Source organism: Gorilla gorilla, chromosome 1, assembly GCF_029281585.2.
Source record: "Gorilla gorilla gorilla isolate KB3781 chromosome 1, NHGRI_mGorGor1-v2.1_pri, whole genome shotgun sequence".
Classification (NCBI taxonomy): Eukaryota; Metazoa; Chordata; class Mammalia; order Primates; family Hominidae; genus Gorilla; species Gorilla gorilla.
In genome coordinates this window covers 222508579-222522267 of record NC_073224.2, presented here as the reverse complement: position 1 = coordinate 222522267, position 13689 = coordinate 222508579, and the positions used below count along the sequence as shown (strand labels likewise).

General features: G+C 52.5%; 1 protein-coding gene across 1 annotated transcript in view; it reads left to right on the top strand.

The window, feature by feature from the left end:
- The window catches only part of PADI6 (peptidyl arginine deiminase 6), a 29128-nt gene extending 15772 nt beyond the window's left edge, over positions 1-13356 (top strand). The window contains exons 7-16 of the mRNA XM_004024771.5: positions 36-214; positions 433-536; positions 3785-3896; positions 5655-5762; positions 5977-6131; positions 6627-6783; positions 7214-7337; positions 8750-8820; positions 10331-10492; positions 12865-13356. Of these exons, the coding sequence (XP_004024820.3) occupies positions 36-214; positions 433-536; positions 3785-3896; positions 5655-5762; positions 5977-6131; positions 6627-6783; positions 7214-7337; positions 8750-8820; positions 10331-10492; positions 12865-13098 (1406 nt within the window). The 3' untranslated portion in view covers positions 13099-13356. The remainder of the gene's footprint in view (positions 1-35; positions 215-432; positions 537-3784; positions 3897-5654; positions 5763-5976; positions 6132-6626; positions 6784-7213; positions 7338-8749; positions 8821-10330; positions 10493-12864) is intronic.
- Positions 13357-13689: the final 333 nt, after the last annotated feature.

Here is a 13689-nt window from a genome sequence, read left to right as displayed (position 1 = left end):
TTCAGTGGCTGGTCCATCCCTTCTTTCTCTCCTAGAAGATGACTCCAGTACCTTTGAGTTGGTGCTGGGGCCCGACCAGCACGTCTATACCTTGGCCCTCCTCGGGAACCACTTGAAGGAGACTTTCTACGTTGAAGCTATAGCATTCCCGTCTGCCGAATTCTCGGGCCTCATCTCCTACTCTGTGTCCCTGGTGGAGGAGTCTCAAGACCCGGTATGTCCCCATAATAGATGGGTCCTTAGACTAGGATGCTCCGGTGGGGGAAAAGCCATCTCCCACAGTTGGGCAGAGCTCGAGGTTTGCTAGGGGAGAGCTGCAGAAGGCAGGTGGGGCCCAGCTGGGGGCCGGGCTGAACGGCCGGAACCCTGGGGGTAAGAGGGGAGCGAGTAAATGTGAAAGCAGGTTGCTAACAGGACCTCGTCTTGTTGCAGTCAATTCCAGAGACTGTGCTGTACAAAGACACGGTGGTGTTCCGGGTGGCTCCCTGCGTCTTTATTCCCTGTACCCAGGTGCCTCTGGAGGTTTACCTGTGCAGGTGAGAGACCATCAGGCTGACTGTGCCAGGCGGTTCTCATAACTGGCACCCTCTTCTTTCTATATGCAGGGCAGGGTGGGTGAAGATGACTAGGACCTCTCACCAGGAGAGTTGAAACCCTTCTGTCTGAGCTGTCTGGACCTGCCCTAAGACAGTCTAATACATGCCGGAATATTCCCAAAGATGGGCATGGAACAGTGAATGAGACAGTCCCCCCATTATGTGAGGGCCAAACGGCATGGTTTTAAACAGTACCAAGTGCTCTAAAGCAGGGTGAAGCTGGAGAGGTCAGGATGAGAACCTATCCCAGGGAAGATGAAGCTCCTACGGAGCCAGAGAACAGGTGTGAGCCCAGGAAGGGGCGGTGTGGGGATGGGTGAAAAGAGCAGAGCCCTGTGGGCCCTGGATGTTAGGGTGAGGTAGCTGGGGCCATACCTACTCTAAATACAGTGGTGAAAGCTTTCTGTCACCTGGATGCCTGCAGGAAGATGGTACTACTCGCCCACTGCCACTTAGGGGCCCTGGTTCCTTTCAGTCTTGTTATGCTTTCCCCTGGGGTGGCTGCCTCCTCTCTGGAGGCTGGGTGCGCACATCCTAGGTCCAGGCCCGGGCCCCAGGAGGGAGAAAGAGCCAAGATTTGGGCACTGCAACCTATTGTTGCTGCTAGTGTTCTGGAAGTCTCCTGAACCACTTCTCACGTGCCAAAATCCTGAACACGCACGGGGCCACATCCAGCTTCAGGGAATCCAGGAACAGTCTCTAGCTATGTAGCCACATGCCTAGGGAGAAAAGGAGAAAGGATCCTGAAGGCAGAACCAGTGGGAAGCCAAGGGTTCTGTCTGCATGATCACTCTGGCCACATGGAAAGTCAGGTACAGATAAAAGGTGGAAGACCAGTCTAGACACAGCATGGCTCAAGCCAGGGTGGCAGGAGCAGCCTTTAGTTGGGATTGGTCCCCAGGTAGGGCAGCCCCGCCCCACTTGCTCCACACCAGCCACCTCCAGATTACTACCACCATGTTGCCCTTTATTGCAAATTCCTTAGGTGAAGGCTTTTTTGTTTTTTTAAGGTAGGAGGTAAAGGATAATGCTGATGGAATGCTCTAGCAGGGATGGGAAACACTAATAGGAAAAGGTGGCCAGTGTGGTGGCTCACACCTATAATCCCAGCACTTTGGGAGGCCAAGGCAGGAGGATCACCTGAGGGTCGGAAGTTCGAGACCAGCCTGGCCAACATGGTAAAACCCCGTCTCCACTAAAAATACAAAAATTAGCCAGATGTGGTAGTGCATGCCTGTAATCCCAGCTACTCAGTGAAGCTGAGGCAGGAGAATCGCTTGAACCCAGGAGACAGAGGTTGCAGTGAGCTGAAATAGCCCCACTGCACCGCAGCCTGGGAAACAAGAGCGAAACTGTCTCAAAAACAAAAAATAAAATTGCTGGGTGTGGTGGCTCATGCCTGTAATCCCAGCACTTTGGGAGGCTGAGGCGGGCGGATCACCTGAGGTCAGGAGTTCAAGACCAGCCTGGCCAACATGGTAAAACCCCGTCTCTACTAAAAATACAAAAAACAATTAGCCCAGGCATGGTGGTGCACCCCAGTAATCCCAGCTACTCGGGAGGCTGAGGCAGGAGAATCTCTTGAACCCAGAAGGCGGAGGTTGCAGTGAGCCAAGATCGCACCACTGTACTCCAGCCTGGGTGACAGATAAGATTCCATCTCAAAAAAAAAAAAAAAAAAAAAAAAAAAGACTTCTACCCCTCTTCCAGGCTCCATGGTTGTAGAAGCCAGACAGCTCTTCCAGGGGAGGGCTGCTGGGGCGTGTGGTCCTCAGAGGAATAGCAGGCTTCAGGATGAGAAGGTAAAATCTCAGAAAGTCTGATGGGATTCTGCTGATGGCAGATACAAAAGACATAAAGCAGAGAGATGTGATATCTCGAGGATTTGAAGACGGGTTTCTCACCCACAGGAGGCATCTACTTGTTCTTCAAGGAAACCCAAGTCTTCCATACAGTGTGATATTCAGGCATGGTTTGACCCCATATAGCTGCATATGACCTGCAAGACTGAGCCGACACACCCTTCCTGCAATAAGCCTCAGACTGTTCTAGACCTTGTCAGGCAGGTAGCTCCCTGTGGCTTTGCATAGACCCAAGAAATAGGTTCTTTGGAGCAGTAGCATAGATACTATGAATGTGCTATGCCAGTAGTTACATTGCTGTATTCTATTAGTAGCAACATGAGCTTTGGACCTGAAGCCGGACTACAGTCCCAATTTCAATATCTCCCAATATCAGGGCCTTGCTGACCTCCAACTTTTGAAGACATGTTTGTTCCATTTGTTTAAGATAATTTATTATTTTTTCTTTTTGAGATGGAGTCTCGCTCTGTTGCCCAGACTGGAGTGCAGTGGTGTGGTCTTGGCTCACTGCAGCCTCCACCTCCAGGGTTCCAGCAATTCTCCTGCCTCAGCCTCCCGAGTAGCTGGGATTACAGGCATGCACTGCCACGCCCTGCTAATTTTTGTATTTCTAGTAGAGATGGGGTTTCACCATGTTGGCCAGGATGGTCTCAAACTCCCAATCTCAGGTGATCCGCCCGCCTCGGCCTCCCAAAGTGCTGGGATTACAGGCGTGAGCCACCGTGTCCGGCCAGATGAGTGGTCTTAACATCAGCCTCACACACTGCTGTTTCCCTTCAAGGAAGGGAGGGCCACTGTAGATCTGTGAGCCTGATGCTGTGCACAACGGCTTGAAGACCCCAGGGCTCAAGACCCACCCCATGCCACACATATAAAAGTGACAACCATGCATGGTGGCAGGCGTATAGTCCCAGCTACTGTGGAGGGCTGAGGCAGGAGACTCACTTGAACCCAGGAGGTGGAGGTTGCGGTGAGTCAGATCATGCCACTGCACTCCAGCCTGGGTGGCAGAACGAAAGGAAGGGTACTTGCAGAATGTGACCGAAGGGTATAAACAGAGCAGGCCTTGGCTACCAGGGAAGGGGCTGCCACTGGCACTTCCCAACCTGGCTCTGCCATGGGCAAAGCTGAGTAGCGTCAGACAAGATGGGCTCTGAGCTTCTGGCTTGTGCCGAGGTCAGGGATGGTTGCTGTGTCGACCTCACGGGCAGGGATGTAACCTCTCCTGGTGAGAAGGATGTGTTCTTCCTCTCTTGGCACAAGGAGGTCATAACCAGTAAGGGACCTTCGAAAGCCTTCCCAGAACTCGCTTCTCTCCCATGACAGGGAGCTGCAGCTGCAGGGTTTTGTGGACACAGTGACGAAGCTGAGTGAGAAGAGCAACAGCCAGGTGGCATCTGTCTATGAGGACCCCAACCGCCTGGGCAGGTGGCTCCAGGTAACACCCCACCTGGGAACCCACCTGTGGGGGAGGGGTGGGGAGACTCAGCATGTGCCACCTAAGAGGAACTTCACAGGCTTCTGGTTAACCTTAAAGACCGAAGCCTTGATAGGGGCGGCCCTGTTCTTAGGACTTCAGTGGAGGCTCAGATGAGGATTTGCCTGAGTCATGGCCACTAAGGAATAGTTAGAGTCCAGCCTCCTTCCCATTCCAGAATGGACACGTGTTCAAGACCACAGAACCCTAACCCCCAGGCCCCGGAAGGCTCTGACACCTTTGGCTAAGGCTGTGAGAGCTGGGCCACTGCCCTGGGGTCCCGCCTGACTCTGGCACAGCACCAAGTCTAGAGCCCCGGTCAGCCTTCGGTTCTAGAGCTCTGTCCTCTGCAGATGAGTGATCATCACAGGCTAGGCACACCATCCTGAGCACCAGAGATAAATTGGAACATATGCTGTCCCATGTTAGCAAGGATAGAACTTTTAAGTGCTATGAAAGTTAGACAATGAGATGATACAGTGAGTCATTAGACCAAATGAGGCAGTTTAAGAACAGTTGGGAAACTCTGCAAATGAAACTTAAGGAAACAAGGAGCTGGCCATGCAGAGATTTGGGACAGGGGTGGCCAGGATTAAAAGGAGTTCCTGGCCGGGTGCAGTGGCTCAAGCCTGTAATCCCAACACATTGGGAGGCTGATCACTTGAGGTCAGGAGTTTTAAAACAGCCTGGAAAACATGGCAAAATACTGTCTCTACTAAAAAAGGCAAAAATCAGCCAGGCATGGTGGCGCGCGCCTGTAGTTCCCATCTACTCGGGTCACTGAGGCAGAAGAATCGCTTGAACCCAGGAGGCGGAGGTTGCAGTGCACCCAGATCACACCACTGCACTCCAGCCTGGATGACAGAGCGAGACTGTCTCAAAAAAAAAAAAAAAAAAAAAAAAAAATGGGGGTGTGCTTGGAGATCTTGAAGAAGGCTGATGCAGACAGATCACAGTGAACAAAGGTGAAAGGCAGGGCTACCTCCTGGTTAAGGTACCTTTTAAGCTAAAGGCAAACAAGAGACACTCAAAGCATGAATCGGGAATGAAAGGTTATAGTTCAGGTTTTCAAAAGACCCCTCTGGCTAAGATGTAGGGAACAGATCTTAAGAGTAGGCAAGAATAGAAGCGAAACTGGAAGGCATCTCAGTGGCATAGGGTGGAGACACGGTGGCTTCCTGAGTGGCACCAGCGCAGAGCTGACTCAGAATGTAAGCCAGTAAGGCTTGTTAATGGATTCTTTACAAAAGAAGAAAGGAAGAATCTGGATGCTCAAGTCTTTGTCGCCCAGGCTGGAGTGCAGTGGCGCGATCTCAGCTCCACCGCAGCCTCTGCCTCCTCCTGAGTAGCTGGGATTACAGGCATGAGCCACCATGCCTGGCTAACTTTTTGGTTTTGTTTTAAGTGGACGGTCTCACCATGTTGCCCAGGCTGGTCTTGAATTCCTAGGCTCAAGTGATCCACCCATCTTGGCCACCCAAAGTGCTGGGATTGCAGGCGTAAGCCACCACACCTGGCCATGGATGCTCAAGTCTTAAACCTGAAGAGTAGGGGAGAGAGGGATCGGAGAGCCTTCAAGAAGGGGCGATATCTGAGCTGGGTGTTGAGGGTTGAGCAGGAGTTGGCAGGAAGGAAGGGGGTTCTTACTGTACCTTTTCCCTAAATGGGGTCCAGGGAGATGTGTGACTGGCAAACAATCTGTCTTCCTCTCCATTCCAGGATGAGATGGCCTTCTGCTACACCCAGGCTCCCCACAAGACAACGTCCTTGATCCTCGACACACCTCAGGCCGCCGATCTCGATGAGTTCCCCATGAAGTACTCACTGGTGTGGAACTTGGTTTGGCTAATCTGAGCTCAGTCCAATCTCTCAGGCCTGGGGCCTGCCTAGAAATGATGGGACACCAAGTGGGGAGAGGGCCCAGGTGGCCTCTGGGGGGAGGGGATGTGGAAGTCTACCTGAAAGCCTGGATTTAGGGATAAGACTGGGGCCTAAAGCCATCCCCTACTAACACCCCTTCCCCGGCTGGGTCTCTCCCCAGAGCCCTGGTATTGGCTACATGATCCAGGACACTGAGGACCATAAAGTGGCCAGCATGGATTCCATTGGGAACCTGATGGTGTCCCCACCTGTCAAGGTCCAAGGGAAAGAGTACCCGCTGGGCAGAGTCCTCATTGGCAGCAGCTTTTACCCCAGGTGAGCCACAAAGCCAGACGCCTCCAAATGAAAGGAAGGGACCATGGTCGTTCCCCTGGCCCCGCCTGCTTCCCATAGCACCTCAGCAGGTCACACACTGTGGACCATTTCTTAAACTGAAGACATTTGAGCTTTTGATTCACGTGGGAGACTAAAGATGAGACTAAACCATTTATTCTTTGATTCCAGGGTTTAAGCTGAAACAAGTGACATTTGGTCCACCAGGATGTCATTTCCAAGAGATATGTGGTTGGATTTCTTGGTGGCCGTAAATCCAAAATGATACTTGTGCCCGGGCTTGTCTGTCTAGAAACACTAGGCTCTGTTCTGAGTGGGGTCAGAGTAAGGGATTCGTAACCAACACATCCGCTATGGACCAGCCTCTTTCACACAACGGTCAGAGGCCAGCTCCCTGGAGGCAGCATGACACCAAGTGGCGGGTGACCAGCCTGGGCCACACTGGCTCAAGAGCTGTTCTTTCCATCTTCCTTCTAGCGCAGAGGGCCGGGCCATGAGTAAGACCCTCCGAGACTTCCTCTATGCCCAGCAGGTCCAAGCGCCGGTGGAGCTCTACTCAGATTGGCTAATGACTGGCCACGTGGATGAGTTCATGTGCTTCATCCCCACAGATGACAAGAATGAGGGCAAAAAGGTCTGCTTTGGGGTCTGGAGAAGGGACATCTGACCCTTGCCTTCTGTTGGGGAATCTTGGAAGATTCTGGAGAGAAAGCTGGCTTTTTCTTGTTTTTTTTTTTGTTTTGTTTTTTTGAGAGTCTTGCTCTGTCACCCAGGCTGGAGTGCAATAGCGTGATCTCTGCTCACTGCAACCACTGCCTCCCGGACTCAAGCAATTCTCCTGCCTCAGCCTCCTGAGTAGCTGGGATTACAGACACATGCCACCACACCTGGCTCATTTTTGTATTTTTAGTAGAGATGGAATTTCACTATGTTGGCCAGGCTGGTCTCGAACTTCTGACCTCAGAGAATCTGCCTGCCTCGGCCTCCAAAGTGCTGGGATTACAGATACGAGCCACCATGTCCAGCTGAGAAAGCTAGCTTCTGACCCAAGTTCTGTTTCCCAGGGCTTCCTGCTGCTCCTGGCCAGCCCCAGTGCCTGCTATAAACTGTTCCGAGAGAAACAGAAGGAAGGCTATGGCGACGCTCTTCTGTTTGATGAGCTTAGAGCAGATCAGCTCCTGTCTAATGGTAAGGGAACTCCCTTTCCACAGAACAGAACTGGGGTCCTCCTTTTTCCAGGGGTCCTTTCTACATAGCCATTCTGTCACACTTGGTGTAAAGGATGCCAGGGAAGCACAAAAGCTGTTGGAATTGCCATATCAGAACGTCTTATTTCTGGGCTGCTCTAGTGGTACTACAACACAAGTAGACCAGATGTTCTGGGATGGCCTAGAGGCTGTTTGGATGTATTTGAAGGGGACTCGCTTAGCACATAGGTGGCCCTAAGTAGGGGGAAAATGGGTGTTAACAATGCTAGTGCCTGGATTTATTCAGGGCTTGTTGGATTAAGTATCTAGGGACTGGGACTTTGTGGGTCTCCTGGTTACATTAAGGAAACACACAGGTGGACAAGCAGAGGTGGTGTGGCTAGTGCCATTGCACTTCTGATCTAAAGGCTGTGGGAGTGGGCTGGGCATGGTGGCTCACACCTGTAACCCCAGCACTTTGGGAGGCTGAGGCGGGCAGATCACCTGAGGCCAAAAGTTCGAGACCAGCCTGGCCAACATGACGAAAGCCCATCTCTACTAAAGATACGAAAATTAGCTGGGCATGGTGGTGCATGCCTGTAATCTCAGCTACTCGGGAGGCTGAGGCAGGGGAATCACTTTAACCTGGGAGGTCTTGGAGGTTGTGGTGAGCTGAGATCGTGCCATTGCACTCCAGCCTGGGCCACAGAGCAAGACTCCATCTCAAAAAATAATAAAGGCTGTAGGAACCCAGAAAGGGGCTTGGGGGTATTAGGTTTTTCTAGACCCTCGAAACCCAAAGTGTTATCTGAAGGCCAGCGCACCTGGGAGCTTGTTAAAAATGTAGAATTTCCACCCTGCTCCAGACCTCCTGGATACTCAGCCTTTGGGGTTGGGGCCCGGGAACTCCTGGTCATAGAAGCACCATGGAAGGTGACATCTGCTGAGCATGAACCACATGACAAAGACTGTCACCTCAGAGCTGGCAAATGAATTGGGCATCCCTGTCCCAAAGATCAGGCAATTGAGGAACAAAGGTAAAGTAACCTGGAGAGGGTCACAGGCAGAAGGTGCCAGGTTGTATTGACATAAGGGGAGTAGGGGCTGAAGTCATCCTAACAAGCTCTAGGCTGTGTCCCTCAGCCTGGCACAGCCTATTCCCCCTCATGCTGGGGACAGAGTGGCCAGTGGCAGTAAGTCCTGCCTGGGAGTTCTGGTATAGACCCTGGTCAGTCCCCAGAAGGAAGATATTGGACCTTGAGGGTGTGATCCCTGGAGATAGGCCAGTCTTCTTGCCATGGTCACTGGCCCAGGAATGCACCCAGGTGGCTGGGCCTGGCCCGAGTGTGCCCAGCTCTGGGCAGTGCTGCCATTCCCTGACCAGCAGGCCTGCTGCCCCGCTTCTTCCTGCAGGAAGGGAAGCCAAAACCATCGACCAACTTCTGGCTGATGAAAGCCTGAAGAAGCAGAATGAATACGTGGAGGTAGGACCAGCGTGAAGGGGGCCATCCCCAAGAAAGGGCTGGTGCCACAGGTCTTGCAGGAAGGTTTCCACCCACCCCTCCTGAGGGGTGAAGGGTTGGGGGGGCAGCTGCCCACCACCCTTTCTTCCAAGTCTTGATACAGGCCCAGGTCTGGGGCTAGAGCTGGCCATATGCCAATGTAGGGAGACTAGAGGAGTAAGGAGTTAGGTCTCTGGAGTCAAACACAGCACGATGTACCTTTATGCTTGGAAGAGGGCTGGAAGTGGGTAACACAGCTTTCTATGGTGTCAGATGGCTGAGGACCCAGGGTGGGACAGGGGCAGGGAGGAGCGCCATGGCATGTCGGGACCGTTGACAGATACTGCTTGCAGATACTGTCAGAGGGAGTTTACTTGCTATGATTATGTAGCTGGATCTTTTCCCCCAAGCTGGGAAAGCCCTGATTATCCAGGTTCCTAGCTGAGAACCAGTGATGGCCCAAGCATTGTGTGAGATACCTCACTACGAACCCTGTAGATAGCCCTATAAATAAAACACCTCTTACATATGAGGGTAGTGTGAGGCACACAGTAAAACCGCTAGCCCAGGATAATCATTTGGGGAAATGAGTCTGAACTCCCAAGTTCATGTGTTGTTCATTATACTCAAGCTGCCTGGGGTCCATTTCCCGGAAAATGACATAGCTCAGCAGCCTCCTTGAAGAAGCCAGCTCCTCACTTCCGAGAAGCTGAGTATCAGACTCAAATAGACGAGGGACTACTCAATGCTTTCTGGATGAAGTGGCCCATCACAGCAGTCCCGAGGATGGTGTTCAGGGTCACCAAACTTCAGAGATCTTAGAAGTGAATCATTGGCTATAAGAAGCAGAGTCTCCCCAACTTGTAGAAGGAGAAGCTTAGGCCCAGAGAAGGGTAATTTCTTGGCTGAGGTTGCATGGTCAGCAAAACTGCTTCTCTCACTGGGTCCTTAACATTCCCAGGAATGTTCCCAAGGAATGTTCTATGCCCCGCACAGTGCATGGGTACCCTGTTTTGTAAGAACAGCCCCCCTGGCATAGCAGGGTGGGTGCCAGCCAGGCATGGGGCTGAGGCAGCATCTCCCAGCCCCTGGCGACAGCTTAGGTGTGTTGGGTATGTGTCTGAAGCCTATTTCAAGACCTAGGGAGACAAGTGTGTTGGGTTATGTCTGAAGCCTATTTCAAGACCTAGGGAGATGCCCGGGTATTGGGCTCAGCTGGTCTGGGTTGAGAAGTGCCAGACGCTGTCTAGCCATGGGATCCTGGACTAAAGACTAGGCCATTCCCGAGCCCCCACTTCCCCATGTGAAAAGGGAACTGCCCACTTCGTAAGGTTGGTATGAAGTGTGAGGCTCCTGGCACACAGCAAGTGATGGGGATGGTAGTGGTGTCAGGCCATCACCTACCTTCAGTATGGAAGGAAACTGGTTTTAATTCCTGATGAGCTCTCCTGGCTTCCCCCCACCCCCACCCCCACCCCCACCCCCACCCCAGAAGTGCATTCACCTGAACCGTGACATCCTGAAGACGGAGCTGGGCCTGGTGGAACAGGACATCATCGAGATTCCCCAGCTGTTCTGCTTGGAGAAGCTGACTAACATCCCCTCCGACCAGCAGCCCAAGAGGCCCTTCGCGAGGCCATACTTCCCTGACCTGGTGAGGGGTGACTGGGCATCCCTGGGTGGGGGAGGGCCTGTCCAGGCAACACTGGCTGCCACCTCACTGTGCTGGACTGCAAAGATGGGGGACAGCAGATAATGGTACCTATGAGGAAATGGGAGGGATACCCCTTCTCCCCTATCTCCCCCATCTTGGTTAGGGATGCCCCACCCAGAGAGCAAGTGTACAGGGCCTGAAGGCTTGGAGGTTCCCCAGGCAGTTACTATGGGCCAGGCCCTGGGCCGGGTGCTTTAGGAGCCTCAGCAAGCTGCGCCCCCAGTCTAAAAGGATGAACCTGTGAGGCCCACTTCGGATGGGGTGTTATGCAACCCAGAGTCGAGGTTGCCGCGCATCTGCCAGCAGCGAGGCCTTGAGCAAGCTACCTCAGGGTGGGTCTTCCTGTCCGCTATCTCCAGGGTCCACGGCAGCAGTGTCTGATACATGGAGGTACATCACCCCTTAAAATAACATTCTAGGCCAGGCGCAGTGGCTCATGCCTGTAAATCCCAACACTTTGGGAGGCCGAGGCAGGTGGATCACCTGAGGTCCAGAGTTTGAGACCAGCCTGACCAACATGAAGAAACCCTGTCTCTAAAAATACAAAATTAGTTGGGTGTGGTAGCATATGCCTGTAATCCCAGCTACTCAGGAGGCGGAGACAGGAGAATTGCTTGAACCCGGGAGACAGAGGTTGCATTGAGCCTAGATCACTCCATTGCACTCCAGCCTGGGCAACAAGACTGAAACTCCGTCTCTAATATTCTGCTTGGCTGGTCATGGTGGCTCACCTGTAGTTCTAGTACGTTGGGAGGCTGAGGTGGGACGATCACTTGAACTCAGGAGTTGGAGACCAGCTAGGGCAACATAGCGAGACCCCGCAACTTAAAAAAAAAAAAAAAAAAAAAAAAAAAAAAAAAAAACTGGGGCCAGGGCGCAGTGGCTCATGCCTGTAATCTCAGCACTTTGGGGAGGCTGAGGTGGGTGGATCACTTGAAGTCTGAAGTTCGAGACCAGCCTGGCCAACGTGGTTGAAACTCTCTCTAGTAAGAATACAAAAAACTAGCTGGGTGTGGTGGGTGCATGCCTATAATCCCAGCTAATCAGAGGCTGAGGCAGGAGGATCCCTTGAACCCAGGAGGCGCGGAGGTTGTAGTGAGCCAAGATTGCACCACTGGACTCCAGCCTGGGCAACAGAGCAAGACTGTCTCCCAAAAAAACAAACAAAACAAAAAATGCTGGGTGTGGTGCCACATGCCTGTAGTCTCAGCCACTCAGGAGGCTGAGGCAGGACAATTTCTTGAGCCCCAGAGGTGGAGGCTGCAATGAGCCACTGCACTCTAGCCTGGGTAACAAACCAAGACCTTGTCTGATAAACCAAACCAAAAACAAAAAAAAAAAAACAAAAAAACATTCTGGGGCTGGGCGTGGTGTCTCACACCTGTAATCCCAGCACTTTGGGAGGCCCAGGCAGGCAGATCACCTGAGGTCAGGACTGCGAGACCAGCCTAACATGGAGAAACTGTCTTTACCAAAAATACAAAATTAGCCAGGTGTAGTGCTGTCATCCCAGCTACTCAGGAGGCTGAGGCAGGAGAATCGCTTGAACCCGGGAGGTGGAGGTTGCAGTGAGCCGAGATCACCCTGTTGCACTCCAGCCTGGGCAACAAGAGCAAAACTGGATTTCTTTTTTTAAATTCTGTTCCTACTTATTCTAAACCAGAAGTTATAATCAAGAGTGGGGCTGTGAGTACAAGAGGTCCTGGCTTCACCAAGCCTATGCCGACTGTGGCTCACATCTGAACTTTCTCATGTAACAACTGACCCCTTATATAGGTGTTTAAAATGAACTGAGGCATTTGAGTGCCCTAATTCTCTAAACACCTGCTGACCTCTTCCCTGGGTCCCAGGGACACAGGCCCTGCATGCTCTAATTGTACATGGGTGTCTTCTAACTTGATCAGCTCAGTGTGGTCCGGCAGCGGTGAGTAATGGTAAGAAGCTGCTTTGAGGAGGAGTTGAGATACAAAAGATGTGCAGCAGTCAACTGACAAAGCGGGGGTGGGGAGAGTGTTCCAGTGGAGGCAGCAGTCATGTGTTGTATCCAGATGATAAGAGGCCAGAATAATCGAAACATAGATACTAGAGAAGTTGACAATCCCAGACCTTGGCCAGGCAGGATTTTATCTGGCTGTTGAGAAACAGCCATTGTAGGGCTAAGCAAAAGTGAGCTGGGTTTCACTGACCTGGAGGAGGCGGCGGCTGCCTGCCTGCTATGCCTGTTCTGGCCTGACCGCAGAGAGGCAGGTGGGCGGCTGGCTTTCAGGCCTCTGATCCCTGTCCAGGCCTCACCCACCCTGTCTTTCTAACAGTTGCGGATGATTGTGATGGGCAAGAACCTGGGGATCCCCAAGCCTTTTGGGCCCCAAATCAAGGGGACCTGCTGCCTGGAAGAAAAGATTTGCTGCTTGCTGGAGCCCCTGGGCTTCAAGTGCACCTTCATCAATGACTTTGACTGTTACCTGACAGAGGTCGGAGACATCTGTGCCTGTGCCAACATCCGCCGGGTGCCCTTTGCCTTCAAATGGTGGAAGATGGTACCTTAGACCCAGGCCCTGGAGCTGCCCGCTCTGCCCCAGCGTGGATGGCCCACTGTCACCATGCAACAGCATGATTCTTTGCCCAGTAGAGGAGGCTGGAGAGTCCAGGCAACAGAACCCTTTCTTCCCTGTCCGCCCTGACCCTCGGACCCAGTAGGATGGCAAATGCCGCCAGCTTGAACCCCTGTGGGGAAAAAATGGAAAAGTGTTCAGCCAAGTGACGTTTACTAAATAGCCAATAAAGGGGCTGGTGGGTGTGAATGCATCTTGGCAGTGACCTCCTTGTTTGGGGAGGGGATGAGTGACAACTGAGGACAAGGCTGAGCTGAGATACCTATGGCCATGCTGGCCTGCTTGTGTGGGGGGAGAGACTTGGCTACATCAGTTGCTGTCCTTCCCCTCATCTCTAAATTATGTCTGTGGCAGGAAGTGGTTGGACTTATCCAAATGGACTTAGATTATCCAAATGGATTTAAGATTATCCAAATGCTGCTCTGGTTTAAGCAACTGGGACAAGCTGGGTCTAGAGTCCAGGGCCCAGGCTAGAGGAAGGTCGAGGGCCTCCCCCTTGGGACTGGTAGGACCTGGAGGGGGCAG